The sequence below is a fragment of the Terrapene carolina genome, unplaced genomic scaffold (assembly GCF_002925995.2).
Source record: "Terrapene carolina triunguis isolate 2854851 unplaced genomic scaffold, T_m_triunguis-2.0 Scaffold374, whole genome shotgun sequence".
Classification (NCBI taxonomy): Eukaryota; Metazoa; Chordata; order Testudines; family Emydidae; genus Terrapene; species Terrapene triunguis.
The window spans coordinates 13,159,253-13,186,835 of NW_020664725.1; the positions used below are offsets into that span (position 1 = coordinate 13,159,253).

At 43.1% G+C, this 27,583-nt stretch overlaps 1 protein-coding gene and 1 long non-coding RNA gene across 3 annotated transcripts in view; one reads left to right on the forward strand and one right to left on the reverse strand.

Moving 5' to 3' along the window:
* The window catches only part of SIK2 (salt inducible kinase 2), a 105,402-nt gene extending 86,407 nt beyond the window's left edge, over nucleotides 1-18,995 (forward strand). For both annotated transcript variants that reach the window (XM_024207165.3, XM_024207166.3), the window contains exons 10-15: nucleotides 7,200-7,428; nucleotides 8,504-8,788; nucleotides 8,963-9,126; nucleotides 10,331-10,444; nucleotides 11,433-11,524; nucleotides 13,916-18,995. In XM_024207165.3, the coding sequence (XP_024062933.2) occupies nucleotides 7,200-7,428; nucleotides 8,504-8,788; nucleotides 8,963-9,126; nucleotides 10,331-10,444; nucleotides 11,433-11,524; nucleotides 13,916-14,495 (1,464 nt within the window). In that variant the 3' untranslated portion in view covers nucleotides 14,496-18,995. The remainder of the gene's footprint in view (nucleotides 1-7,199; nucleotides 7,429-8,503; nucleotides 8,789-8,962; nucleotides 9,127-10,330; nucleotides 10,445-11,432; nucleotides 11,525-13,915) is intronic.
* On the reverse strand, nucleotides 1-27,415 carry LOC112111666. Its single transcript, XR_002908517.3, has 3 exons — nucleotides 27,259-27,415; nucleotides 324-464; nucleotides 1-225 (listed from the first exon to the last, which is right to left on the reverse strand). It is a non-coding gene; the product is annotated as an uncharacterized LOC112111666 (long non-coding RNA).
* Nucleotides 27,416-27,583: the final 168 nt, after the last annotated feature.

Consider the following 27,583-nt stretch of genomic DNA (forward strand, 5'->3'; position numbering starts at 1 on the left):
TTTTTTTAAATAAATGCAGCTTGAACAGAATAGACCAGCACACAGAATACTTTATACTGTGGAGTCAGATCACACTGACCTCGAGAATATTGCAATGGCTAGATATTACAGTCCATGTCCACCAGAGGTTCTCAAGCTGTGGTCCATATGCCACTGGTGGTCTGCAAAGAAATGACTGCCCATGTGGTGTTGGCTGTCCTCATCCATTTCAGCTGCTAAATTGCACTACAAGACAGCAAATATGTTAAATACTTTCCATGTAAGAAACTATTATTGCTACAGGAATATTAAGTGTTTTCAAGTGGGAGAAGCATTGTTTTTACCTTGAAAAGGCAGAAGTGCCAGAGACTACACAAAATCCACTACAGTGATAGGTGGTAGCATAAAATCTATGTATAGATGGTCCATGGAATCACACATAGGAAGGGAGGTGTCTGTGAAATATTCCTAAAATGTGACCCACACTATGGAAAGAAAAAAATTGTCTTAAAATATCAGACAACAGATCCAGAGCTGTTTTGTACATACCAACACATTCTACTATAGGCACAATATGGATAGGTGTTCATCTCATCAGAATGCTGGAAGTATTTCCCTAGATCTACATGGGCTGTTTGAAAAAATGTTGGTTTTCAAAATACTAAAGGACACTTTGTTGTAGATTAACTGTTCTGCAACACATTTTCCCTTAAAACATTTCAAAAACATAATACAGCAGCCCCGAATACCCTTTTTTTCATGTTAGAATTCTAGTTAGAGAACCCTGCATCGGGGCTGCCAGTTCATTAGATTTTGTTTCTACATTAATTTAGTGTTGATGAAAGTCCGACTAATACCATTAGTCGGCACAACAGGGAATGAAACTGCAGTGTAAACTTCCCCATTATATCTCTGCCTATGCATCTCAACCCTGCTACTCCACTCGTGCCCCTGATGGTAGTTTGCTAGTTCTGACCTGCAGCAGCCCTGGTCTGCCAATGCATGTTAAAAATGGAGGAACAGAATCCCATATGAGAACAGGAGCCAAAACCACTTCGTGTAGTGAACACTGGGCCCTAACTCATTTCTCTAGTAGAATCTGAATCTAGATCTCCATCTTTTTTGTTTGGCGGGGGTGGGGGGGTTTGCATTATCTTTCTTTGATGGCTTAGTTTTTGTCCCATGTGGAGTTGGAAAAGCTTGAGGTGTTCAAGAAGGGCATAGAAAGCCATTTTCAGTATTCAAGTCTTGTTTTATAAGCACTCTTATAACAATGGAAGTTTAGCTACTATTTTCTTTCAGTAGATTCAGAAATGTATGAAGTGATAGTCAGAAAATTACTTGATAAATATTGAACTTCCTTATTCAACAGATCTGCTCCCTTTATTCTGAGTCATATCAGCTGACTTTACTAAAATAAATTTGCTCTGTTTTTGTTGCTGCTGCAGCAGCATAACTAACAGAAGGCAAACTGATTTCTCTTCTGGGTTGTGCACTGGTAGCAGAATTGTTAACTAAGTGTCCATTGCAGAATCTTTACTTTTGATGATGCATTAGCTAGTGGGGGAAACAGCTTAACTCTCAGATCCCAGACTGGGTTTGCAGGGCTAGGATATGAAATGCCATCATTTTATTTGCAAACAGACCAAGTTTGTCAGAGTCATTGAGAGGAACGTGAAGCTCACTATGCCATTTTACAATGCTGTTTCTCATGGTATGGAAACCAGCTAAATTCAGGAAAAGCTCTCTGAAACTTATTCTCATTCTGTACCTGACTTGTAACATCAAATCTCATCTATAGCCCTGTGTTAACAAATAAGTTGCCAGAGCCTTCCCAATGATTTGCATTCACCAGTTAGGTACTGGTGTATCCCTGGTTTTGTGCTCTTTCTTGATGACAGCATAACAAACATTAAATCCTTATTTATTAAACACATTGGGGGCGGCAGGAGACAACAAACAGGCACTGCTTGACAGCAAATAGGATGGAGTTTTCAATTGTGTTAGCTCAATTGAGTTAGTGTAATGTAATTGAAAAGCCCTCTTATTGTTCTTTAAGATGTTATCCACCTGAAACAGGGTGGATAACAATCGATTTTTAAAATAAAAAAATTTGGATTTGTTTACATTTTTTTTAACCTGATTAAAATGAAATCTGATTTTAATATAAAATATGCTAAGGCCTAAACTTATTATAATCTCTTTAAAGGTTTAAATAATAAAATATGCTGAATCCATGAGCTTCTATCAAGAACTGTGAGCTAAAGGCTGCTTTTCTATATAAGGAAAGAATAAGGGGGGGAATCTTAATTTGAGATCAAGCTTTATAAATATGGCACAATAGGTCACGCTAAATAATTTAAGAGACGGTCTCATTTTCAGGAGACTTAGGCAAGTAGGCAACTTAAGTTTCAGTCACTTTCACTTAGGCATATTTGAAAACTTGCCCAGGCTGATCTGAAATAATCAGTTTAATTCACTCACTAGTTCATCTGTTTAACAAATTGTTTAGTTGAAAATATGAAACATGTTTTGATAAGAGAAGTTTAAGTATCCAAAACATTTGAGGTAGTTTTGTTTAATCACCATAAACTTTATATGCTGCTTTGTGTGTTTAATTAAATTCCAGTTCCCATCCTAATGCAGCTTGATGCAAATCATGAGCAAAAAGATAATTATCTAGTAAATAAGCAGCAAATCATTCACCATTTTCAAACATACCTAAATGTACAGTTAAGAATGTGAAAATAATAAGCTATATAATTGCTTAAATAAATGTACATAGTTATAGTGTACTCTTAGCAAAAAATGTACCAAATCTAGTGTAAAGGCTCTATTTAGTTGTAAATCCACATGTTTTAATGGTTATATCCATCAGCGAGAATGTGCCTCTTTAAAAATACCTGAAGTACAAATGGAAAAGTTTATTAAAATCAGTGATTTAAATTGAGACTTGCCTCTTGGTGATTTAACTAGCTGATTTAAATCAATCCACCCTGGGCTGAAGACATTTAGCGGGCCCTGTTGTAGCTAGAGAGGTAGCGTAGGCTACAAGAAGCTAGCTAGCATGCTTTCAGGCTTGTTAGCCCGGATCTTACATAAGCATTGAGAGCTTTTCAGTTTTGGTCAGCTAATTCAGTTGAAAGCCACACACTTTGCCTGTCAAGACAGGGCCGTAGGGCCCGGCACTTTGCCTTCCTTGCAGATTTAACTGCTGGAGGTTGTGTTAGCAATGCCTCTAGCAAGGCCTCAGGTGTCACTAATACTTTTCTGTTTTCAGGCTTCCTTGTGGAGAGGAGGCATACATCCTCTACCCCTGCAAAAACAGTGGCAGGAATTGCATCCCTGCATTTGACATTGCTATCTGACTCCTCAGAGGCCCCACTACTAGCGGTTAAACTCTGGGAGAAGGCACACAAAGACTGGCCATTTGTTATCTTCTCTTGTGTTTAATAACTAGGAAGTTATGCTAGTTATACAGAATGGCCAACTGAATTCCAGTGTGTAGTGGGAACATCTGCACTGTGCTCAGGACCATGTGCAAAACTTTCATTCAAGTTTACAGCATTGCAAGGAAAACTCAGTCAACAGGGATGACCTTCCCCATATTATTGTAAAACTGACTATAACTGGGGACATTTAAATTTTTCCTATTGAACAGAAGCAATGCTTCTGCCGCGTGGCGTTGGCATCTCATTGACCGCTGAACTGTTCTGTTACGGTCACAAAATTACATTAGTTCAGTATTAAATTGCACCAGCTGGGAGTGCATACAAAAGCCCCTTCTTGTAATGCAGTCACCCATTAGACTCTTCAGTCAGGACTGGGGAGAGACACTAGCGATCCCTGTATTTAAAAAAAGCAATCTATGAAATCTAAGTCTCTGGTGATGATGGCCCTTGTAGTTAATGCTATGCACTGCTATGCCAGAAAATAGTCCCAGTCTCATTCCTTGGGTCAGTAGGAACACCTCATATCACCCAGTGATCCCCAAATGACTAAGGAGCAGCACAGATGGACTTCAGAGGGCATCCTGCTTTGTCCACGATCAGAAAGAAGGTGCTTACAACGTGGTGGCTTGCAGGAATGGTGTGAAGGAGAGTACAGGGATTCCACAGATTCAGAAATAACCTGTTTCTGGCACCAAGCTGCTTGCTCAAGTGGGTTTTAAAACAGGTTGGAAATGTTATGCAGGAAACTTGAGAGTTTAAGAACAGGGGGAAGTTTAAGAATTAAATTGCAAAAGATATTAGGAAGTGTCCAGAATAAAACTGAATCCAAATTTACTCTAGGTAAAGCTTGAATGCATTCTTCCCCTTCTAAGTTTATCCCTAGAAATATCTATCATTTAGCATTGTGCAGCTGTGGAGGTGATGAACAGACAACCCCAGCTGTCCATGGGTATCACCCCAAAACGTGACTCAGCTTCTATCCAAGCAGGACTGGATAAACTAGAGAATTTCCATTTTACCCTGAAGTCTCCGTTCCATGAGTCCAGAAAGCATGGAAATGAAGTAACTCTCTCAGAAACATACAGATCTTTTAGCCAACCAGGCAGTCATTTCTCATCTGGAGGGCTTTGTGGATCCTCCATCTGGGCATAGCTAAATGCCTGCCCTTTTCCTAGGTCTAGTGATCATCTGGCTTATGGGGTGCTCCCCACTCTAACCCTTATCCAGGTATAGACATTACATTCCCAGACCTAGTTAGTGAAAACCTGACTGGGTTTTCACTAGAAAGCAAAGTCCACAGAGATGTGTGGGCAATTGGCCCAACCCAAAACAGCTCAGAAGTTAACTAATTATGAAGTTAATCTGATAAGACTAAACTCTGTAGAGAACTCTACACCATTTTGTAAAATTGCAACTGCTTAAATGTCTGGGGATTAGTGAAGAGCAGGGAGGTAATTATCTGGTTGGAGGGACTTGAAATGAAAATGCAGAAGAGGAAAATTCAGGAGCAGAGTACCTCAGACTCCAGGCAATGGTTGGAAAGCTCCCTCTGAAGGGTTTGGAGAAGAGCACTGTACATAATAAAGGCAAAAGCGTAATATTAAATGTTCAGTATTAGACAGGAATAGAGGATTCAATTATTTCTCCTAAAACCTTCTTAAACCAAGAATGAGGAAATGTTATTAAATCCATGAAATGTCAAACCCAAGGATGCCTCTTTATTCTTTCATCTTTTGTCCAGACATCCCTACTGAGCTAGACCATGGATGGGTTCCTGAACTACACTTGACAACTATTCCCTAGCCTCCACTGAAAGATTCCACAGCTTCCCTAGGCAATTTGTTCCAGTTCTTAACTAACCTGACAGTTGGGAAGTTTTTCATAATGTCTAATCCAAACCTCCCTTGCTGCAATTTAAGCCCATTGCTTCTTGTTCTATCCTCAGAGGGTAACAAGAACAATTTTTCTCCCTCCTCCTTGTAACAATCTTTTATGTATTTGAAAACTTACGTTTCACCTCAGTTTTCTCTTCTTCCAGACTAAACAAATCCAATTTTTTCAGTCTTTCCTCATAGCTCATGTTTTCTAGACCTTTAATCATTTTTGTTGCTCTCCTCTGGGCTTTCTCCAATTTGTCCACATCTTTCCTGAATATGTTAATTCTACTTTATTATCTTAGAAAATAGACATTTCTTATTTACTAGATATCTAATTTTTTACTCATGACTTGTGCCACGCAGTATTTGTATGGAAATTGGAATTAATTTAAAAATGCACAGAAAAGAAGTTTAGAATCATTATGAGTTAAAAATCTTACATGTGCTGGATACTTAAAAAGTAAGTATCAAAATTGCATTTGAAACATACTGATTTGTTTAAGGAAGTGTCTATAGTTAATTAATTGAACTAAATGTTTCAGGTCACCACGTCCATCAAGATTTTAGTTCTAACAGATCTCATCCTCACTCTCCATTTTTATTCGTAGATTGGGAGAGAACACACTTTCTTGCTTTTTCAACTCTCATTCAGTTTCTCAATTTTGAATGAGCTAGTAATTGAACTTGAACTACTTGAATAAACAAATGAAAAAAAATATTCTCTCTGTACCCGCAGAAGCAGCTACTTGCTGTCAAAAGCCCATTTAGCACTTCAACAAACTCTGGTTCCAGGTGCTTAGCCAATGACTTCCATCAGTTTAGTGGTTTGACTTTCTTTAAAATTCCAGCAGCAAATATGTCCTGTTGAATTTTTTTTATTTAAATTTTTATTATTGTAAATTTAGTCCTTAACATAGGTTGTCATAAAGTTAAATTAAAACTGAAATTAAGTGGGCTTATTTTGAAAAACAAAATTTATTTCGTTTACATTTTTAAAAGTCCATTTAAAATAAAATCTAGGGGTTTTTAAAAAAATAAAATAAACAAATTATTTTTATCCACCCTGATCTTGGCAGAAGAAAAAAGGAGCAGCCCAGGGCAATCTTACGAAAGGAAGCTGCTTACAGCTTCTAGGGTACTTTAGAGACAGAACTATTTTTTAATACTGCATAAAGTACGGCCACAGTATGGTATGAACACAGGCTCCCTCTTTTTCCAATTCACTATTAAGGAATCAAAATGTAAAATTATCTGAACAAACTGATGTTGTTCATTTTCCCTTGCAAGTCCCAGATACCCCCACATCAGCTGGACTGAGCAGACGCAAGATCAGAGGAATGGACCTCTATTGCAAATGACCAGTTCTAAGCATGAACCAAGGAAGGGCATGTTTGCTGATCCTTTGTGAAATACACTTAGGTGAACTGATTGTTTTGCAGTTTTACAGAGACAGTGCAGAATTAAATAGGGCAGACTTGGTCTTACGAATGCTTGTTTGCCAGACTCTAAATTAAACAATGGACAGGACTGAAGAGAACAAAATTCACGTGTTTCATAAATGTAAATATTTTGTGGCGACGCCTGAAGCAGATTTTATGAGACGCTCCTGACAAGAATAAGTGTTATGGAAACTAAGACTTCCTGTTGGAATTTCTCAAGTTAACTACAAAATAAGGTGACCAGTGATTCTACTCTTCTGGAACCTCACTTTGGAACTCGGAACTGGTCTCTGATTTAAATCAGAGGAGTTCGCAGATGACACTGAACATCCAAGCTGCCTTGAGTCAGTCTCGGTCTGCGTCCCACAATATAGGGCAGAGATTTTATTCTTCAAGGAGCCTCTATGCTAGTAATTGAATGCTGTCTTTCTTCCTTTCCCTGTGGCATTTAGGTAAACGGCTGCTTGCTAGATCCCTTGCCCCCTATGGTGATTAGGAAAGGATGCCAGTCACTGCCTACTAGCATGATGGAAACCTCTATTGATGAGGGGATAGAGACAGAAGGCGAATCAGAAGACGATCCCGCGCAGGCATTTGCAGCCCTCCAAGCAACCCGCTGTGGGAAAAGACGTCACACTCTGGCAGAAGTGACCAACCAGCTTGTCATGATGCCAGGCATAGGTACATAAATTGTAGAGGTCTCTGCAAAAGTTTGTTTAAGGCTGTACGAGCCCCGCTTGCTACATGCTGGATGAAGAACACTAGCTTGGTTTGTGTCTTAAATTAAGAACTATCAAGAAAAGCAGCTTTTTATTTATTAATTAATAAAGACAGATATGAAGACAGGGGAGCAAATTCACAGGTGGCCTATACAAGCACAACTGTATCCAATCTAAGGGCAACGTAGAAAGGGTAGAGGGTGGCAGGCAACTTAAATGAGTTACATTTTTAGCATAATTAACCATCCCAACATATTTAATTCCCAGGTGAAGATTGTGCCTAGACAGAAACACTAGTTTCTCTGCAGCCCAATGCCAATGCGGGGATGCAGCAATGCCAAGTTGGGCTATGATCTTGTGAGCTCTCCCAAATTGAGCAGAATCTAGACAGTACTTGAATGGGAAATTCCTCAAGAAAACGAGTGTGGTGAAGGAAACAAGATTGGTGGCTTAATGGCATTCTACCAGAGTCAGTACTCAACTGAGGTCTTAGTGCAAGGCTAAAGCCCTCAGCTGTTGTCTTTTCGCGATTATAGAGCCAAGTTCATAACCACATCTAACCATTCAAGATTCCATTGCACTTCTGCAAGTGTTGGTTCCCACTAACCCTGCTAGGTTCCAGTTTGGGTAATTCCATTCTGCCTCCCTAAATTCCTCCTGCAGTTTCATTTGGATATGGAATGCACATCTTCGTGTCCCCAATAGTTGTGTAATGTACCTGTCCACTGTAAATAGCTTCTGTGTTTCACCCCAGTGGTGAATGAAGTGATTGTTTGAAAAGCACTTTGGGAGCACAGTATCCTTGCTAGCAAGCCATTTAACTTATTTTAGCCTTCAACTTAGTATTAAAACCAGGTGTGACACCCCCATTGCAGTGCTGGAAATTTTAGTGTGTTTATAAAGCTTGCATTTTTCTTACACTTCCTCCATGCCAGTCACTGGAGACGGTGCTGGTAAAAATGGCTCCAACCTGTGGTGCTTTGCTTTGCTAAATTACTGCACTTTTCATTTAATCTGGTGCTTGTTATTGCTCACAGGGAAAGTCTACTCCTTGGATGAGAATCCATCTTTGGGCAGCATTGACTCAGAATATGATATGGGATCTTTTCAGAGGGATCTTAACTTCCTTGAGGACACTCCTACACTGAAAGAAATGGTGCTGGCCAACCAGTCAGCACCCAGAATGACACCCCCTTTCATAGGCCTGAGACCTGCCAATCCAGCCATGCAGGCACTGACCTCCCAGAAACGAGAGGCCCACAACCGCTCCCCCGTCAGTTTCCGAGAGGGGCGCAGGGCATCTGACACATCCCTCACCCAAGGTAACTGTTTCACTGTTGTCATGAGAAGTTACGCACAAATGTAGTACCATGTGTGCTTTAACCCAAGCTTTAGTGGTGAAATACGGCTCAGCTGGGCCCTGCCAGAGTTCAGCTGGCTGTGCTGACTGAATAGCAATAGCTTCGCTGATATTGTTCTGTTTGACTTTTGTCCAGGAATTGTAGCATTTAGACAGCACCTTCAGAATCTGGCACGAACCAAAGGAATCCTGGAGCTGAATAAAGTCCAGCTGCTATATGAACAGATGGGATCAGAAGAAGAGCCCAACCTAACATCAACTGCTCCCCACTTGCAGAATCTTGTAAACAGCCCCCCTCAGGTGTGTGTTAAGCACTGATAATGTGTTTGGTGCAGTACAAGCCACAGGCAGAAACAAGCCCCTTCCTCAAAGAGACAGATAAAGAGGAGAGGAGATGCATTGGGAGACCTAGAGGAGACATTAATTTAGAGCTTAAATTTGCTCCTCTCCCCCTCACTTGTATAATGGAGGGTAGAGCAGGTACTGAGCTCCTGTGGGTTAGTGTTTGCCAGCCTTGTGGAACCAGTGAGATGGTATTCTGGGCTCTTCGGATCCAACGGATTGTTAGTTTGTCTAAAGGACGTGTGTTTTAGATGCATCTAGAACTGCATTCTGTTCTGCCACAGTGGAGTTACTGTGCTGTAACAGAACTGACCTCCGCCTGTCATTTTAAATATGGTTGGTGGTACATCACTTGGTCAGCTTTGGCCTTCTTTTGCCAGACAAAATCCAACTAGTTGCTTTCATTTTCCTTTATTTGCCTGTTTGTAATAAAACAGGAGGCAGCAAATGTAAATAAGCGCTTTCTATCTTTTCTTGTTGGGCCCACCTGCTCAGGGGAATAATCAGCATGGATGGTCAATAGAACCTATTGTACTCCTTGCAAAATGGTCTAGAGACTAACTTTGAAGCACTGATAATCCCAGTGCTTTCTCACAATTCGCTATGAGATTTAGGTGCCACTCCTCACTCTCTGGAAACCAGAAAGTCACAATCCATTCGGAAGAACGTGTCATTAAGTGTGACAGGTCAGAGCTCAGTTGTGGTGCCAACCAATGAACCATTCTCTCTCCAGCCACGCCAGCAGCTATCGTGCCTGTTGGAGACACCCACTGTGTGTGTAGCTCTTTTTAAAATTCGTATCAAAAGCCTTTTGTCTTTGGTTTTAAAACTCTGAAAAGAGGCAGACATATTCACAGGGTCAGGATCACTTTGTCCTGGTGCCACTGGGATCTGAGAGCAGATGAGTCAGAAAATACCTTGTATTTCTCCAGGTTAGTCAATTGTGTGCCTTTTCTATTGTGGCATCGAGGAGAATTCTAAACAATCATATCTAAATTCTAAACAATCCTAAATGAGCAATGAGCCCCGCAGATCAAGTGGCACTAGAGCCCCAGTCACTGCAGCGATGGAGATCTGTGTAAGCAGCTCCCTAAAGGGTTTAAGCAGAAAATGTAGCTTCTGTCTGGAGGAATTAAACTGTGCTCTTGCCTTCTCTTCCCAGGAGGAAGCTTCTCAGCATCAGGAGACTGTATCCGCCTTCCCTAATGGCGTGCATCCACAGTTATTATCCAGACGGCAGAGCTTAGAAACACAGTACTTGCAACACAGACTGCAGGTATGGTGCCTTCCTCCACAATGTCAAGCCAGCCATCGATAGTACACACCAATCTAGCCACAGTTATTGTCAATGAGAAAAATGGTGGATAACTAGTAAAACAACAAAAATTCAAGTTATACCTTGTTTAATAGGGGTTCCTTTGGTTGCTGCAGCTACTGCCTCTGGTTTTCCACTTTCGTAGCCAGTTACTTATGTGCTAATTAGAGGCAAATATGAGTAACAGGAGTTCAATGACAGTTCTTGGTAGCTCCTCTTGGTTGCATTCCTTTAAAGGAAATGTACCAAGATCTAGTTTGGGGAGTGATCTGAGGAGCCTCTGTCCTTTTTCATCTCAGAGTAACATTTCTTTTTATTTTTACTGGTTTTCTTTTAAGAACACAAACTCTGCAGATTCTCCCAGCTTGTATAATAAAAATTCCCACAGAAGTCTAACCTCTGTGAATGTTTGAAATCAATTATGGCTACCAATTAGTACATAATCATATCTAGAATGTAGAAACAGACCAACATTTTCAAGTGTGCTTGAGTTCTGAGTGGTTCAGATTATTTTGGGTATCCAACTTGAGTGACATTGGGCTTGGTTTTTCAGAATGCAGAGTACCTCCAGCTACCACTAACTTCAGTTATAGTTGAGGGTGATTACTTAGACTGAAAGCTGTTTGGGGCAAATACTATCTTTTAGTTACAGGTGCTTAGCACAATAGGATCCTGATCCCTGATTGGGGCCTCTAGGCACTACCAGTAACTGGTGGTGCTGCAAAACCAGGTGCTAGATAGGTTAAAGTTGGACATCCAAAACTTGCACATCCCCTTTTGAAAATGCTGCCCCCAATCTCTTAAAAACCCTCACATTGTGATAGGATAAACAAGTACTTCCCCAGCTGAGGCTTTATGGGACAGTTCATTCTCTCCTGAACTCACATCCATTTAAAACAGTGCATTTCATTTCACATTTTAAATCCATCATCTTTTGGTACTGTTGCAGAAACCCAGCCTGCTGTCAAAAGCCCAGAATACCTGCCAGCTGTACTGCAAAGAACTGCCCCGAAGCCTGGAACAGCAGTTACAAGAGCACAGGTGAGAAGCACCTGGCATTGGCCACTGTCAGAAGACAGGATACTGGGCTAGATGGACCTTTGGTCTGACCCAGTACGGCCGTTCTTATGGTTCACAATCTGGGTAGATGAGTAATTTGCATGCAACTTCCTCCCAGGAGTAATAGGAAAATAGAGACATTCTTGGGACAGGCAAACTCATCTAAAAATCTCTACGAACACAGTACTAAGGCCCTTCATTATCAGTATTTACCAGTTTTTGCTGAAAAATTCCTAGATTTTATTCAAGTTTTGCCAATTTCACCCAAATTTTGGCTTTTCAGGATCTGGGAATTTTTTGCTTATGGGGCCAGGCTGATGGGCTGGCAGGGTCAGCCAGGGCTCTGTCCGGGGAGGAGCAGAGGGGGGTGTGATACTCACAGGGTGCAGCCTTCTGCTTCCCTCCTGAGTCCAACCCTACAGTGTAGCCCTGTTCACTTCCTCTGTGCAGTGGAGGAGAGCGAGACTGACAGGGAGCTGGGTCCCAACAGCCACCACTGCCTGACTACTGCAGTGATGATAAAGGACCATAAAAGTTTGATTCAGCAGATAATGGTGTGTCCTTAAGCTTTCTTTAGTGTGCAGAGGTTCTGTGAATTGGGGGCAGTGTTCCTATACTTCTGTACTCATGGTTTCCAGTGAAAGTTTCTGTACCATGTATTGCAATATTTATGGTAACTCAGAACATGAATGACGTGGTGTCTCGGAATCCCTGCAGTTATTTGGGTATTTCCTGCCTTTTTTCCATGACCAGATAATTTTACCACAAAGAACATGAGGAATTCCTGTGAGCCAGGCTTTGACAGACATCCAAAGGGACAATCAATTTAAAAAGGACACTTCTCAAACTAGCTTGCTTGTTGTAATGTCTACAACAACAGAGTTTAGATTGGAAGAGACATCTTTGTCTCTTCCTCCCCCTTTTCCCCCCCTCTTTTTGAAACCGGTTTCACTGTTTTCTCTGTGTATTTAAATTGCTAGGCTCAACAGCAGTTAGAGAAAACTGATACAAAAGCAAAAAGAGCAAGGGTATACAAAGGCCTGTATAACAGTCAGCTAAAAACTGGCTCTGGTTTGTGTGAGAGAGTCAGAGTTGAAGGTCAGAAGGGGTCTGGCCTTAAAGCCAGAATTAGACAAAAGTATAACAGCCCTCAGGAGACTCAACTCTCGAGTGCCAGAGGCAGAGAACAGGAAGGATGAAGGTGCACCAATGTCCAAGGCCCCTGCAATGGCAGGGAATTGATATAGTGAGACATATCCACATAATCCATGTGTTTGTAATCCACAAACACTGGTAGAGGGACTTGAAATCTTCACTTACTTTCTCGTTGTTGTCCCTTTATATCTGGAGTGAGCGTCAAGAGTGGCTGTAGAATTGAGAGGTAACGCTGACTCTTGCTTGAGAGCTAAGGCTGACAACCATCCAGAACACTATCTTGCTGACCAAAGCAACTTCATGTGCTTTTTCATGTCTTAAATAAAGAAAAGAAGGTTGCGTGTAAGGAAATGTAAACTACCTAAACTAGGTGAGCTGGGAACAGTCTTGTACCACCTCTGCTTTAGAGACTAGGCAGGAAAGGACTTCATATTTCTGGATGCCCTGCAAATTGGCTGACTGGAGATCCCACTTCTGTGATTATCCCCAGAATTTGCCAACGGTAGCTATGAAATAAAAGTCCTCGTATTAAGTTCTTCCTGTTTGTCAGATGTGAAGAGCATGGGTGTTTGTTAAAATCCATGATGATGATGCAGGTCACAAAATAGGAACAGTGGAACTTCACTAATTTGCACTGGTAACTGGGGAGACTCTGTCAGTTGCTGAATTCTGAAATTTAGCAAGTAGCAAACAAACAAAAAAGCAAATGTATCTACAATTTTTGGTTGAAGTTGGGATGTTGATTAGTTAATGAGAATTTTTTTATGATCAAGCACCCTTAGCATTTTTGTGGGGGTGAAGTGTGGGCTTTTTCAATAAATTATTCCTGCTGCATTGCATAGTGCATAAGGTTTATTTATTTGCCAAGCATAGTCTAGTTTTAATTGTTCAGGATAATACTTCATAGTCTATTAGAATATGTTCTGTAACGTTAGCCATGAGAGACCTTAGTGCATTGTCTCTGCTATTGCACCTTTGCTGAGAAGCAGGGAGAGACGGGTTGAGTGTGCAGATTAGCAAAGTGACAATTAACAAGGTTCAACTGTAAATGAAACCCAACTAGCAGTTTAGGGATTGGCTCTCTCAAAGGTTATGGAACCCAGGGTACGTTTCACCACTCTCCTCTGCCATTGCTGTGAGAATGATTAGCAGACAAATCTCACTAAGTATTAATATTTCAAAGACTGAAAATAATTCCTGTTGATGTCCTTGATTCAGGCTGCATCAGAAGAGACTCTTCCTCCAGAAGCAGTCCCAGCTGCAGGCTTATTTTACCCAGATGCAAATAGCTGAAAGCTCATACCCAAGCTCAAGTCAACTGCCACTTCCAGGCCAGGAGGAGCAGCCGCCGCCGCCGCCCCAGTTCAGCCTGGCACAGCCCTTGAGCCCGGTAATGGAGCCTTCCTCAGAACAAATGCAATATGACCCTTTCCTTAGCCAGTATCAGAAACTGCAGCTGGAGTCATTGCCGTCATCACAGATCCACAGCTCACCTCGGCTGCCATCGCAGATTCATGTGCAGCAGCCACCACCGCCGCCCTTACAATATTCCTATCAGACTTGTGAATTGCCAGTCGTCACCTCTTCTGAGCCAGACTACCCAAACCAGTGCCAGTATTCCATGAACCCAGCCCAGCAAAGCAATGTAGCATCACCAGATAGCCAGAGGAGCTCAGCATCTCATGAGTCTCAGTCCAACTATGAGGCGTTAGCCCTGTCAGAGTTGCCAGGACTTTTTGATTGCGAAATGATGGAGACTGTTGACCCCCAACATAGTGGCTATGTCTTGGTGAATTAGCCACCCTGCAGTGTTAACTTAAGAATGGAAGACAGGTGAAGTGAAGGAAAAGCATGTGAATTTTCATTTTTGTTCCAACCCTAAAATTCATGGCTTATTTTCCGACCCTTGACCTACTGGGGGATGTAAAAGCCACCTGACAGGTACTAGCCAGGGATGGCTAAAAGCTACATAGCCATTAGTTCATCCTGTCAGTACTATGCCACAAACCCGGTGGCAGGAGATGGATAGTGCAATTTGGTCAAACAAAGAACCAGTTTGCAGAGGAGATTACAGATGTAGTTTTAAGAGAAAGAAAAGGGGCCCTTCCAAAAACTGGATACTCTGCTAGCATCCATCCAGTACCAGATGAAACCTGTTAAAGATCTGCAAAAGAAAGGAGAATGAATGAGTGACGCATTGTACTTCTTGGCAATAAAAGCAATATATTTTTCATTGGAACTCAGACTTGGGTAACCTGAAGGCAAATCAAAAACTCTTGAAATTTTAGTGCATGGTGGATTTAAAGGAAAGTTGCACTTTGGCATTGAAATGTTGGTTCTAAGCTACTGATGTTGAATTAGTCCACAGTAAGTCTCAGAGGACACCAGGTGTTTCTCCAACAGACTTCACATCCTCCTGCTAGCAAACAGCGTTTCCCCAAACTTGCCAAAAAACTTCTAATTGCCCATCATGGGAAGTTTCTGGAACTTTGACAAAATGATACACTGACCTAGTCAAAAGATAGCTAGGTCTGACTTGGGGCACTGCAGTGTTTTTAGAGGCCTTTGAATGGGGTACAGAATACTCCAAAGGTAAAGGATCAGTTAATAGAGATGTGAAAGTACCAAGAGGAGGTCTACAACTGCAGCAAATGACATTGTCAAAAAGGTCAGCCAGGGTAGCATTAGAAATCAACCCTTTTTGCGGACAGCCTCTTGTGGAGGCCTCTGCTTTGGAGCAGCTCTGGTCACTGGAGAGGATACATCTGTCCTCTGTCACTTTTTAAAAATAACTGTTTTGAATTTACAGTATGCGTTGCTGGTGGTTTATTAAGCTTTGTATATTTGGACAATTTAGGTTTTAGAACTTAAGGACAAAACAAAATGAGCTTAAAAACCCCATGTGAAGTGATAGTGCTGTGCCTTTTTGGGTTCTTTATCAGATTATATGCTTTTTTTCCTGAAGAAAGTAGACAATACCCCATTTATATCCATGCTAAAGCCAAAGTCACTTCAGAGCACGTGTTCCACCATGTGGAATACAATGTAACTTCCTTAGTGTTTTGATTGCTCATCTATATGTGAAATGTTAAAAGTATTACAGCAATATTTAGTGTTAAGAACTGTTGCTATATTAACCATTTCAACAGATACTCACTTTGAGCAAGCACTTGAGTCTCCAAACCCTTGCAGTTCACAAAATGCCAGACAGCAGCTGGGCTTTGGATCCATAGAAGGGACATAGGTAATCACCATAATTTGGGTTGTCTCCAGTGTTTGAAATACTGTGAGACAATATTAAAGGAGAACCTAGTACCCCATAGTTGGAGAGTTTAGCCCTTTGTGAGCAGATGAACACACTAAGCACAATGCAGGTTCTTTAAAGCACAAAGAACAGCAGAGAAGCAGATACTGCTTATGAAAAACACCTTTTGTTGTCTGGAAGGTTTTCCCTTTTCATTAAGTTCAAAGTGAGGAAAGAGGCTAAATATGCTAATAGCTCCATCTGTATCTATCACTACACAATCGCCAACCTTGCGCCTGAGACTTTGCTCTCAAATCAAGGTCTTGTTCCAAGTTCCCAACCCCACCAAATCTAGGCAGTCACTTTACACTGACCCACGGGCAAGTTCTCCAGGCACTGTATAAAGCACCAAGACATTGAACTGAATTGGTGGTAGCAGAAGAAAGAATTCCTGATACATTGAGAAAAAGCCCAGTCAGTTTATAATCAGATTTTCTGACCAACTAATTTCATGTCATAAACAGAGTTATCAAAGATCAGACTGCAGAACCATTTTTTCCCTTCAGAGAATAAGCAGCCAGCACACAGAGCAATAATACAGTATTTACATGGCAAAGGTAAAAAAAAAAAAATCTAGTGACTATATATTAGTCAGCTTTAAACGGGAAAAAGTTCAGCACTGCTGCCAGCAATTGCCTTATTTCCTAGTATGCTAAAATCTGACTGACCTGTGGTGTTTATACAGCACATTGTGTAATATTGGTCACTAATCCACTTGTAGTGCAGTCAGATTTGTTCAATCAAGGCTTTGTATTGACTACACATTGATTCCAAAGTCATTGCTGGTGGGCAATTTGAAATCCCATGTAAGCTAAAGCATGGAATCCCAGCTTAGAGGTTGTGCCCACTTACCCCTTTCTTTATGGCTAGATGGCAAAGAGGTCCAGTGGAGTCTAAGCATCTCCCCAGGGCAGGTGACCACACGCTGCAAGAGTGGGCAGCAAGGGGGCCCCCTTAAATATTAAGCAAACATTTGTGGACATACGAGGCCAAGCTGAATACCTAGAGAGCTGCATGAGGGAGAAGCAAACAATGGATATGGAAATGTCTCCATAGCATGAACAATAAATTCAGAAGCCCAGTTCTGCACAGGGAGTTGAGTTACAAAACATGGCCTGCCCCTTTTCTTAACTATCTCCACAACAAACCCTACCACGCCATACATAGTAGGCTGCCATGGATCAGGATTCAGGGGCACAGAGAGCAGAATTATTGTTGTGGTTTGATCTCAACTCATTTTAGTAATTTCTTTACCAGAGGGTCCCAACTAGTTTAAACTGCTGAGTTTTGGAATGCAGGTATCTAGGGAGCTAAAGAGTTTTGAATGTTATGAACATGAAGTAGGTTAGATCTCCCTCAACTAACAGCCTGTTTAACATTTCATGTCATTTTCTTTAGAATAAAACATTTCTAATGCCACACTAGACTATTTCGTGGGCACCACTCGTATTCATGCTACTTTGAAGTGGCTGCTTTTGTTCAAGTCTGTTGTGTCTAACATTAGAGGATTGTGTATACTACTGTATAGTTAAGTATTACCTTTAGTATCTTGTATTACAGGCTCCTTTGAAGAGACTTTGGTGAGATGTATATGGGGTAAAAATTTCATATGGAGAAAAGTGCAATATGTGTGTGTGGTACGTTCTTTAATGTATTTTTTTAAAGAGTTAGAGGGTTTAGTCTTTGCTTTGGGATAAATGCACTAGTTTTGTGAGCTCCAGTTGGGCAAGTTCATCTGTAGTAATTACATGCAACTGGTATACTGGACTCTGTAAAGCAATTACAGTGTATTAATACAAAATAAAGAGTATGTACATTTCATTTTTAAATCTTTAGTGAGCTAAAATGGAATCGAAAATTGTTCTACACTGTAAGCTTAGCAAGCGCCATGGTAGCATTACCTTTAAGTTATTCTAATGGCAGGCTGCAGCTGAGACACCAAGATACAAATAACGAAAAATAAGCATGTTCCTATTGCCAGTGTGGGGTTCTCTGGACTGTCTTTTTCAAGATGGTACAAAACAACTCCGTTTATTTCATATAATTGATCTCAGAAAACAAATGTGAAGGAAGAAAATGTATTAACAGCCTCACACAATAGCTCCATTTCTATATTACATGCAACCCATTTAGCACAGCCCTGATCTCGATATCACCCATTCACAGCACAGGCAATGTTTGCTTAATGTATCTGGATCACCAACAGACTACACAGGTAACTGTGAATAAGGAAAGTAATTCTTCAAAACCAGTTTCTTATAACAGGAGGCTAAAAGCATAGGTAACTCCTAAGCTATTCAGGGAACACTGACCAACAAATCCAAATGACTTGAAAGCAGCAGTTTAGTGTAGGTTACATAATGCTAATTCCTATGCTTCCCTGATTTAAAAAACCCTCTTCTTTCTAAACACAGGAAGAGATTGGGTGTGGCCATAGATGTTTGCTATTAACATTGCTAGAATCCAACTGTCACAGGTCACCTGCTGAACCATTCCCCTCTCAAACCCATTGTAAAAGAAGAGTCATTTGGTTTTGATCAGGAAAAGGATTCAATGTTAAAGCAGCTTGAGAAGGAAAAACAATTTCACACCAAAATTAGAAGTTATTTCTGTTTTGAAGAACACTAGAACAATTCTTGTTTTGCAAAATTGTGAATTTTCAGAATTTCATAATTGTTTCCCCCCCTTTTTCCACTGAACACAATTAAAGGAGTAGTGTCCAGGGGCATATTTTCATTTCTTCACTCTTTAAAACCTCCTCAACTTTAGAAAAATCTACAGCTTGGAAGTGGCAAAAGGAAAAATGAAACCCTTTAGCTTTGCCAATCCTCCAAAGTTGAGAGCATTTAAGAAAAGTCAAAGCAGAGGGAGAAATAAACCATTCAACTCCATTCAATCTTTTGCATGTGGTGGCACAAGAGGAGGGGAGAGTGGAAGAACTGAAGCTCCAAAGTTATAACAACTTTCATTGCAAAAAAAATAATCAAATGACATTTTCTTGTGGGGGCGGGGGGGAATTTTCGGAACCCCCACCCCCCTTTTTTTGCAGGAAAGCTTTCTGGTTGGAAAGTTCTGCCTAGCTCTACTCAACATTTATTATAGGTAGGGGAAGTAGTGGTTAGGGGGATTGAAAATGGACTCTGGGAGTGGTTTCCCTGGAAGGCTCTACCTATTACCTATATAGGTTTAGAAACAGATAGTTAAAGCCATGCAGTCTTCTAGCAAGGATGAGATTATATTGGTATAAAAGATGGTTATATATTTATGGAAATGAGCTACATTTTAGGAGTAAATTATACAGATAACACCCACTCAAAGAGGCTGCAGATTTAACTGTTCTAAGCCAATATAGTTAAATCAGTACAAAAGCATGCATTGACCTGACAAATCCAGACTAGCTCAGTTGTAACCCGCAGGTGCTAGCAGTTATTTGGGGAATTACAGTGAGTCTGCATTTCTCAATCCAATTTGGAAGAGTCAGGGTGCAAAGGACAATTTCCCCCCTTGTAGTAGGGAGTTTCAGGTGCCCTGACTGTACTTGTTCTAGGGGTTAAGAGGAGAACTGCACCCTGCAGGGGTATTACTCCCACACCTTTCACCAGCACCATAGTCACTTACAGTCATTAAGAGAAATACAACCACAAGTTAACAGCTAATGGCAAAAGGAGCCAGTCAGATACAATTCCTGGGCTCTGTTTGCAGAACCAGAAGCAGCATCCAGCTATTCCATCTAAAGTTGTGTATTAAATTGAAATCCAGGCTCACATTGGTTTTTCTTCTCACAAAATAAGTTTGATTTACCTGAAGTTGGAGACTCTGGCTGGGACAGCCATTCTTTTTCTTTCTAAAAGTGAAGGGAAGATGCTGAGAAATAAATATGCAGTTTTGTTTGGATCCTGCTTGTTACTTTCTCTGAACCTTTTGCTGTAACCTTGTGTGTGACAGGAGAACTATGGCTTAGTATAATAAAACTAGGAGGTTTTTCTTAAAACCTTACCTTACAGTTGGGTTAACCTCAAGAGACGCTTTTTTCCAGTGTGGCTAGAATCAACTTACTAGGGCTGAGAGAGGGCATATGTTGCTGCTTTTATAGGATACACCTGGAAGTCCGAAGGGTCCGCCCTGATAGGGGCAGGGACTATAAAAATGAATCATGGCCACCCACTGAGAACTTAGAAAAACTACATTATAAGAGGAAATTTAAATACTCAAGCAGGGAAAGCTCTATAGAAAGCAAAAGACTCAGAGGAATGGCTCTGCATAGAGAGTGAGTTTAAGGTAGGGAAAATATACAAACAACATCACAGGTAGAGCCCTGCAAATCTGCAGATATCCATGGACATGTTTGCCCATCAGATGTGGATACAAGTTTTGTATCTGTGCTGGGCTCTAACCATGGGTTCTCAACTAGGGAGCTGTGACTAACCTACCTTCCTATAGTCCTAGATGGAACAAAAGTCTATCCTGGATTCCAGCTAGGTGGGAGGAGGGTCATAGAAGGGAAAAGGTTGAGACCTACTAGGCTAAGATATATTTTATCTGCTGCTAATTCTCCAACAACCACAGAGATATTCTCTTACAACCTTAGTTAGACTTAGCATCATATTTTGTAAGAGCCTCTTTTAACCCTGTTGGGACTATTAAAGTCCTAAGTACATTGAGGAAGAATTACTAGGGGAGCACAAACTAACCTGGAAAAGCCCCTCCACCCTGCCACACTCAGAACTGACTGCTCCTCTTAGGGCTGAACCGGTGCACCTGTGTTGTGGCATTAGCTGCAAGGGCTGGTGCACAGGTGTAAAAGGCCCTGATTCTCTTGCTTGTGTTGTGATCACAAAGAACAGAGCTCTATAGTTAAGTATGAGTGCACACTGGAATGTGAAATTAGCATTTTGGGTTAGTTTCAGTTTATAATTGCTGTATCTAGCTGCTAGATAAGCTTGTTGTATTCCTACTGATAGAAATTACAAGGCAGTGGTTAGAACAGTGAAAGGAGCGATGGCTGGCTTTTGGTAAATATTTACCCCGCACAATGTAGCCCTTGATACACTGGCAGTACAGACCTGACAGCGGCATCCCCAAAACCAGCTCTTGCTTCAGCCTCTTTCAAACCCAACACCTCACCCAATGTGAAAGCACCAAAATCTGGTTAAATGCAGGATCAGAGGTGCTGTTTGCTAATGTTGCCTGGGTTGCCCTCTGCCTGAAATGTGAGTGGAAGCATTAGCCAAAGAGTTCAGAGCAAATCAGGCTACAGGAAAATGAAGGTCTGGTTATGGACAGCTTAGTTCCCTAGACAAGACATACTTTGCCACAGAAATTCTCAGATTTACTTTTCATAGTCCCTATTTAATATTTTCCTATTTGTAAATACTCATCCTAAAAAAACATGTGGGTGATTCCTTCACCTCCTCATATACTGGTGTGTGGCAGGGGGTGGCTACATTCTGAAGCCCCCTTCCCCTGGCCCTCTTACATTCACAGCTGTAAACAGTATGCACTGCATGAGGTGGTGTATGAAGGGTTAATGGGGCTGAGATGTAGGCAGCTAGAGTGACTAAGTCATGAGAGACTACCCCCAAACCATCAAGACCTTTCTGCCACCCCAGTCCAGCATGTGTGCCAATATACCCCACAGGAAGAGCTCCTCTCTCCACCTCTAGAGCAGGTGCCTTAGTTATCATGATGCAATTCAGAAGCCCGAGTAACATTCACAACATTTCAACAATGGCCTAATGTAGCTTTTCCAGACAACTTCTCCATCAGTCTCAGAACCTTCCAGAGCTGTGGGTCCCATTAGATAGCAGGCCAAGCTCTCCCTTTTCAGTGGTATAAACTGCTGGATTTAGGTCAAGGTGTAGACTTTAAATCTCTCACTGCTGTAGAGCAGAGTCGTTCCCATCCTGGGCCTCAAGCCTGTGGCACTTGCTTTTTCATTAAGCCCATGGCTAACTGAGCAGCACGACTATCACCACCCTGTATATACAGGCTGCAAAGGGGAGGGTGTCAATTTTACTGATTGGGTTTTTTTTATAATCTAATTTGACCAACTAATTGGTCTCTGGTTTGAGCATTGGGCTGCTAAATCCAGGGTTGTGCGTTCAATCCTTGGGGCCATTTAGGGATCTGGGGTAAAAATCAGTCTGGGGATTGGTCCTGCTTTGAGCAGGGGGTTGGACTAGATGACCTCCTGAGGTCCCTTCCAACCCTGATGTTCTATTATTCTAAATCAAACAGACTCTGAGCCTCCATTCAGTTCCTGTCATTCACCACCTCAAAACTGCCAATTTTCCTTGTGACTAGACAGTTCCCAAGGCAGTTGAATCCTGAAGCTATTCAAGATAAGCTTGGAAAATGCTTCCCCCCAGAGCCCTTATCAGGAATACAGTGAAGTGGGGGGAGGTGGTTGTGATTGAGGGCGGGGGAGTAGCAGGGAAGACAGAACTGAATGAACCACCAGTGGGAGAGTCACAAGGCAAAGAGCCCTCTGGGACTAACTAGTGACTTCGACAGCCCCAAAGGGCAAACTCCTTGCATTTTTGCAAAGGGGGAAATAAAAACCTGATCAGCATCAGCTTTGCAAAAACTTTCTGGCAAAAAGCCTGTCACATGGTATAGCACATGGTATAGCACAGGCTTGGGCTGCAGAGGAAAGCTACAATGGTGATGCTGCAGCTGCTGCTATTCAATAGTAACGTCAGTCCTTGCTCAGAACATTAGCCCAAACCGAGGCAGTGTGCCTCCCTCCCATCATGTTACAGTCAAAAACCACACCAGCGGCTGTATCGACACCTTCAAGCCAAAATCCCAAACGAACAAGGTGGCACAAGCGTGTTCCAAAAACTTTAATCTGTATCCTCTTTGCCCCTCAGCTGTATTAGTGGTGCACGATTCTGCTGAGTGCCTCCATGTACTTTATGTAGGGTCATGTTTAATCAAACAAAGGCAAGGCCATTTGTAAAACAGCAGACAAGCTGGTGAACTCCCAAATCTCAGGGCACAGGGAGAGGGGAAGATGGTCCACCTGTAGCTTTTCGGGCTACTGTCAAGGCGGTGGGGAGACAGTGATACCTGCCCAAGCTCTGCTCTTCGAGATACCACTCAGTTGACTATGCAGGTGGGCAGAGTACGATCATGCATGCCCTGCCAGGCGTGGCTCCCACTCATAGGTGTTCAGATACATCCTTCGGCAGGACAGGATTAAGGCACAGGCTCATGCCCGGGCTCTGTTGTGCAATGACATCAGAATCCAAACTCTCCTTAAATACACCTGTTTCTAGCCCTCATGGTTGTGCAGAAAAACGTGAACCGAGTGTAACCAAAGCAGTGATGTCTGCAGGCGGCATCCTGCAAAGGGAGAAGCAGCAATAACTGGAGCCTGGTAAACGGCAGTCTTGGCACCCACCCACAAGAGCATGCTGCAGCTGGTTGAAGGGGGGATGTCCATTGGACTTTGTGGGATTGGCTCTGCTCCTCCCCTCTGGCCTACTGTTTCCAAAGGTCAGAGTGCGAAGAGAGAAAGGTGGTGGTACTGCGCATGCATCACACACTCACTGCACCAACACAAGGGGGCCACTCACAGTCCATTGTGCAGCTCGCTCTGCCTTTCTCCCAGGCTTTGGCATGCAGCACAAGTTGACAATGGCAACACCTACAGCATCATTGTTGGGCCTCAGCATTAACGCTACCAAGACGAGCAAGGCAGCCCTCCCTCCTGGGAGCTATTGCTTCAGTCTGCCTGGAAACGCCGACGCTTACACGCGGGTCACATCGCCAAGGCTTTTTTCTAACCAAAAAAGCTGGAGCTGGACACCCCCCCCCCCCCCGCCCTTTTATTTATTGTTTTTAAATGAAAGTTGAGATTCTGGAGCTTGTGACAATCGCCTCAAAGAACGCAGCAAGTTGTCCAGCAGGCCCCATTGGAACCTTGTCTGCAATAAAGAGACAGTGAAATTGCACCATATAGGATACAGTTTCCTTTAGTTCTGGGAGGAGCTTGCTCTGTGGAAAACTATTCAGGAAAGCCAGCAATTCCTGTAGCAGATCTTATCTTTATTTTGAAATGTGGGTGTCTCCCACTTCTTGAATTTTCTGTGCGTCTTGAGCAAGACGAGTCAATACAATACCCCTAACGTGAACAATGTGTCTCCTGTATTGCTGTCACTTAGAGTTAGAAAGCTATTTAAATATGGTGGTTGAATAAGAAATCTTTGTACCAAAACGTAATTTAATGGGGTAATTTTGTGTAAAGAAAATGTCATAATATGGTTTTATGTAACAGTCCCTGTTGAATTGACTTAATGGCAAATAAAGACTACAGTGTTTTGATAAGAATCCATGTGGTGTTGGATTGTGAAAGACTAATGGGAGGTTTGTTCCCAAAATAATCAAAAATGGACATTTACTTATCTGAGAATTATATGCTGACTTCTGAAAAGGTTAGTCCCATGTAGGTAGCTAGTAAATGCTTCCCTGCTTGTATCTAGAGGCTGCCATGGAGAAGGAAAACTAAGAATGTGCTACCATTGACGTCAATAGGGTAAATAATACCGTACATTGAAACCACCTGAGTCTGTATTACTCTTTCAGCGGCACCCAGCTGAACACATCTTGCAGCAAAGACTTCTGGGAAGCCCAGGTGTCTGCTTATACAGAAAACATGCTTTGGAAATGGCAAAGCTCCAATAAAATGGTGCGGCTTTCTCTACAACTGAGGGTGGGGAGAAGGGTGGCCTAGGGCAGCATGGGAAAAACAGCAGTCATACACCAATAGACATGCACCCCAGGGTGCAGCTGCCAAAAGAGCAAAACGAGGGAGCAGTATCTGAACCCCGCAGCAGAGACCTGTGGCATAGAGAGATGATTCAGCCTCGTCAGGGCTAACTGAGCAGCTGCTTCCTTGGTTCCAGGACAGCCTGTTCTCATTCCAGTGACTGGCTGTGTCTGCCTGACCAATCTTATTTTCCCATTGCTGTGTTAGGTGGAATGATGCGCTGCATGCCATGAAGTGGTGCTGAACAGACAGGGTTGTGAGGCTGGCACGGCATAAATCCTTTCCTGGATTCCTTAGGGCATGGTGCCCTCTTCCCTGATGGACCCAGTATGTCTGTAATAGGGATCCCAGGGGCTACAGGGTACTGTTGTGGTATGGTCCAAGGGACTGAGCAGGGGCCTAGCAGCTAGGCACACTAGAACTCAAATCCCACTGCCCAGAGCAACTTTAACAGCAGCAATGGCCATGTCAGTTCAGTCCTCTATAAACGAGAGCTAATAATGCTGCCCTATTGGCACTGGGGTGCTTGAACTAACCAGCTATACAGGACTTGGAGGGAGTTCAGTGCTGGTGTAACCCAGCCTGCTTCGTGTGGCACTGTCCCCCTTTAGTCACACCTAGTCCAACTAGCGATTAAGGAGTCTACTACAGCCTTGGCTAAGAGACATGTGGCTTTCAGCTCATGCCGTATGAAGCTCCTAAACTAAGCTTCAGAGGTCCCAGGTTCACTCCTGCCTGCTGACAATCTGTTAGCATTATACTGGCTTATTAGGGACAGATGCGCAATACTAGTCAAATACAAGTGGGACAGAAGCAGCAGGCACTTTCCTGCAAATAACTTTGTTCTTGAAATAGCTAAGGTGGCAAAATTCTCCAGTTTAGAGTCTGGGGAGGAAACAGGTCATGCACCCCTCTGCGGAGGCTCAGGGCTTATTATTACTGTATGTATTATAGTAGCAACAAGGGAGACAGTCCCTGACCTGAAGATCTTCAAGTTTAGACAGACAAGACAGAGTGGGAGGGTAAACAGAGGCAGAGAGAGGACATGACTTGCTTAAGAATTGAATAGAATTGAGAGGCTCCCAGTGCCCTATCCACTAGACCATGCTGTTGCTCGAGCCAACAGCCCCGTTGTATTAGGGGAGGTTCTGGGGGTACACAGGAACCAGCCCACTGACTCTCTGAGAATGTGGTCCAGGCATTGGGGATGGATCTGCACGAATGCTCCACCCCTATTCCTTAGCCCCAGAGCATTTGGCTTCATGCTTGTTGCACACTGATGTGCTGCATTGGTCCATCTGGTGCGAAGAGGGCAAGGCCTAATGGCCAACCAGGGAATGTGACTTTAGCCCTGCTCCTTGGGAATATTTCCTTGGGGCAGGAACAGGGCGACATTATTAATGCAGCAAATTAAGGCCCTGGCTCTGTCTGCGCCATGCACGTGACTGCAGGTGCGGGATAGGTCGTTAGAGAGATGTATGAATTATTCTCACTAATCAAAGGCCTGCCACAATGTAGGGCACAGACAGGGCAGCGGCAGACTCTCTGCCTGCTCAAGGTGCCTTGTCATGATTGCACTGCCGCCTCTGGCTCCCGACTTGATGAGCGTTTCCTTGGAGCTGCCTGTTGCCATGTCAACACATCTGTCTAAGCAGTTGCCACTTGCGGAAAGTTTAAGGTAATTTAGCACAGAAACGAGGGAAGAACCGTGAAGGTTTTAACCCTTTCCCACTCCCTGAACAGCTTCCATCTGGAGGAGGAGACAGGAGCTGCACCCCGGGCCAGGCCCAGGTGGGATAGCGGCTAGGGCTGCCCAAGGCTTGGAGCAGTCATGCTAGGGCCCAGAGATCACTTCCATATGCGAGAGGCTCAACGAGAAGCACAGCTGCGAGCGCACAACCCCAAAGGCTGCAGAAGATGCCACGCCAGAGAGCCCTACAAATGACACTGCATGTTCCTGGCCCTCGGGTAATGCTGAGAAGATTAGGGTGTCACTGGCCTTTGAGCATCAAGGGAAACGATCCAGGGCACCTATTTCTTTTGCGGTTTATAAAAGCACGCCTGGAGCAAACCCTTCCGGGAGCACAAACTGAACTCGCAACAGTAAATTGTACCCTGGTGACCGTCAGCCCTGACTCTCCCCCGCACTCCTTTCAGCCTCAATGCACCCACACAATCGCCCCTCTCACGCTAAAGCCAGGCTCCACTCTGTGCTTTGCCACCCAGACCCCGGAGACACCCCACTCCCACAGCCAGAGGATGGTGATCTGGAGTCTCGGGGCACAGAGCAGACAGACCCTTCGTTTGTTTATACGGTCTCCTCTGACAGACTCAAGGCCAATAACCGCAAGGGACTTAATCTATCCTCCTGCAAAGATTTGACCCGGCTTGGAGTTCAAACCTCTGGTCCCAGGGACTTCGGGTGGGAATCAGACAAACCGTCCTTCTAACCTGGGGGAGGGCTAAAAGGAAGAGGGGACCCACCTCTCCGTAGAGCTGCACAAGGGGAGGGGACCGTTCAGAGGGAAGTCTTAAGGCCAGCAGGTAGAGAACAGCCTCCTGCATTGCCCCCTGTGCTCAGGCAGCACCCACCAGGCTCTTGCGGCTTTTTTGTGCCCTTCCATCAAAGAGTGGGGCAGAACCTCACCCAGCCCCAGCAGGATCTGATAAACCGGGCTGTTTATATTGCTCTTGCTTTCCCCAGCTCTGGCCCCAGTACTGAGGGGGGGGGGGGGGGCCCACACAGCTGCTGGCTCCTTGCAAGTACAAGGCTGACATCAGCCGTTGTCAAGGGAACCGTGTTTTGATA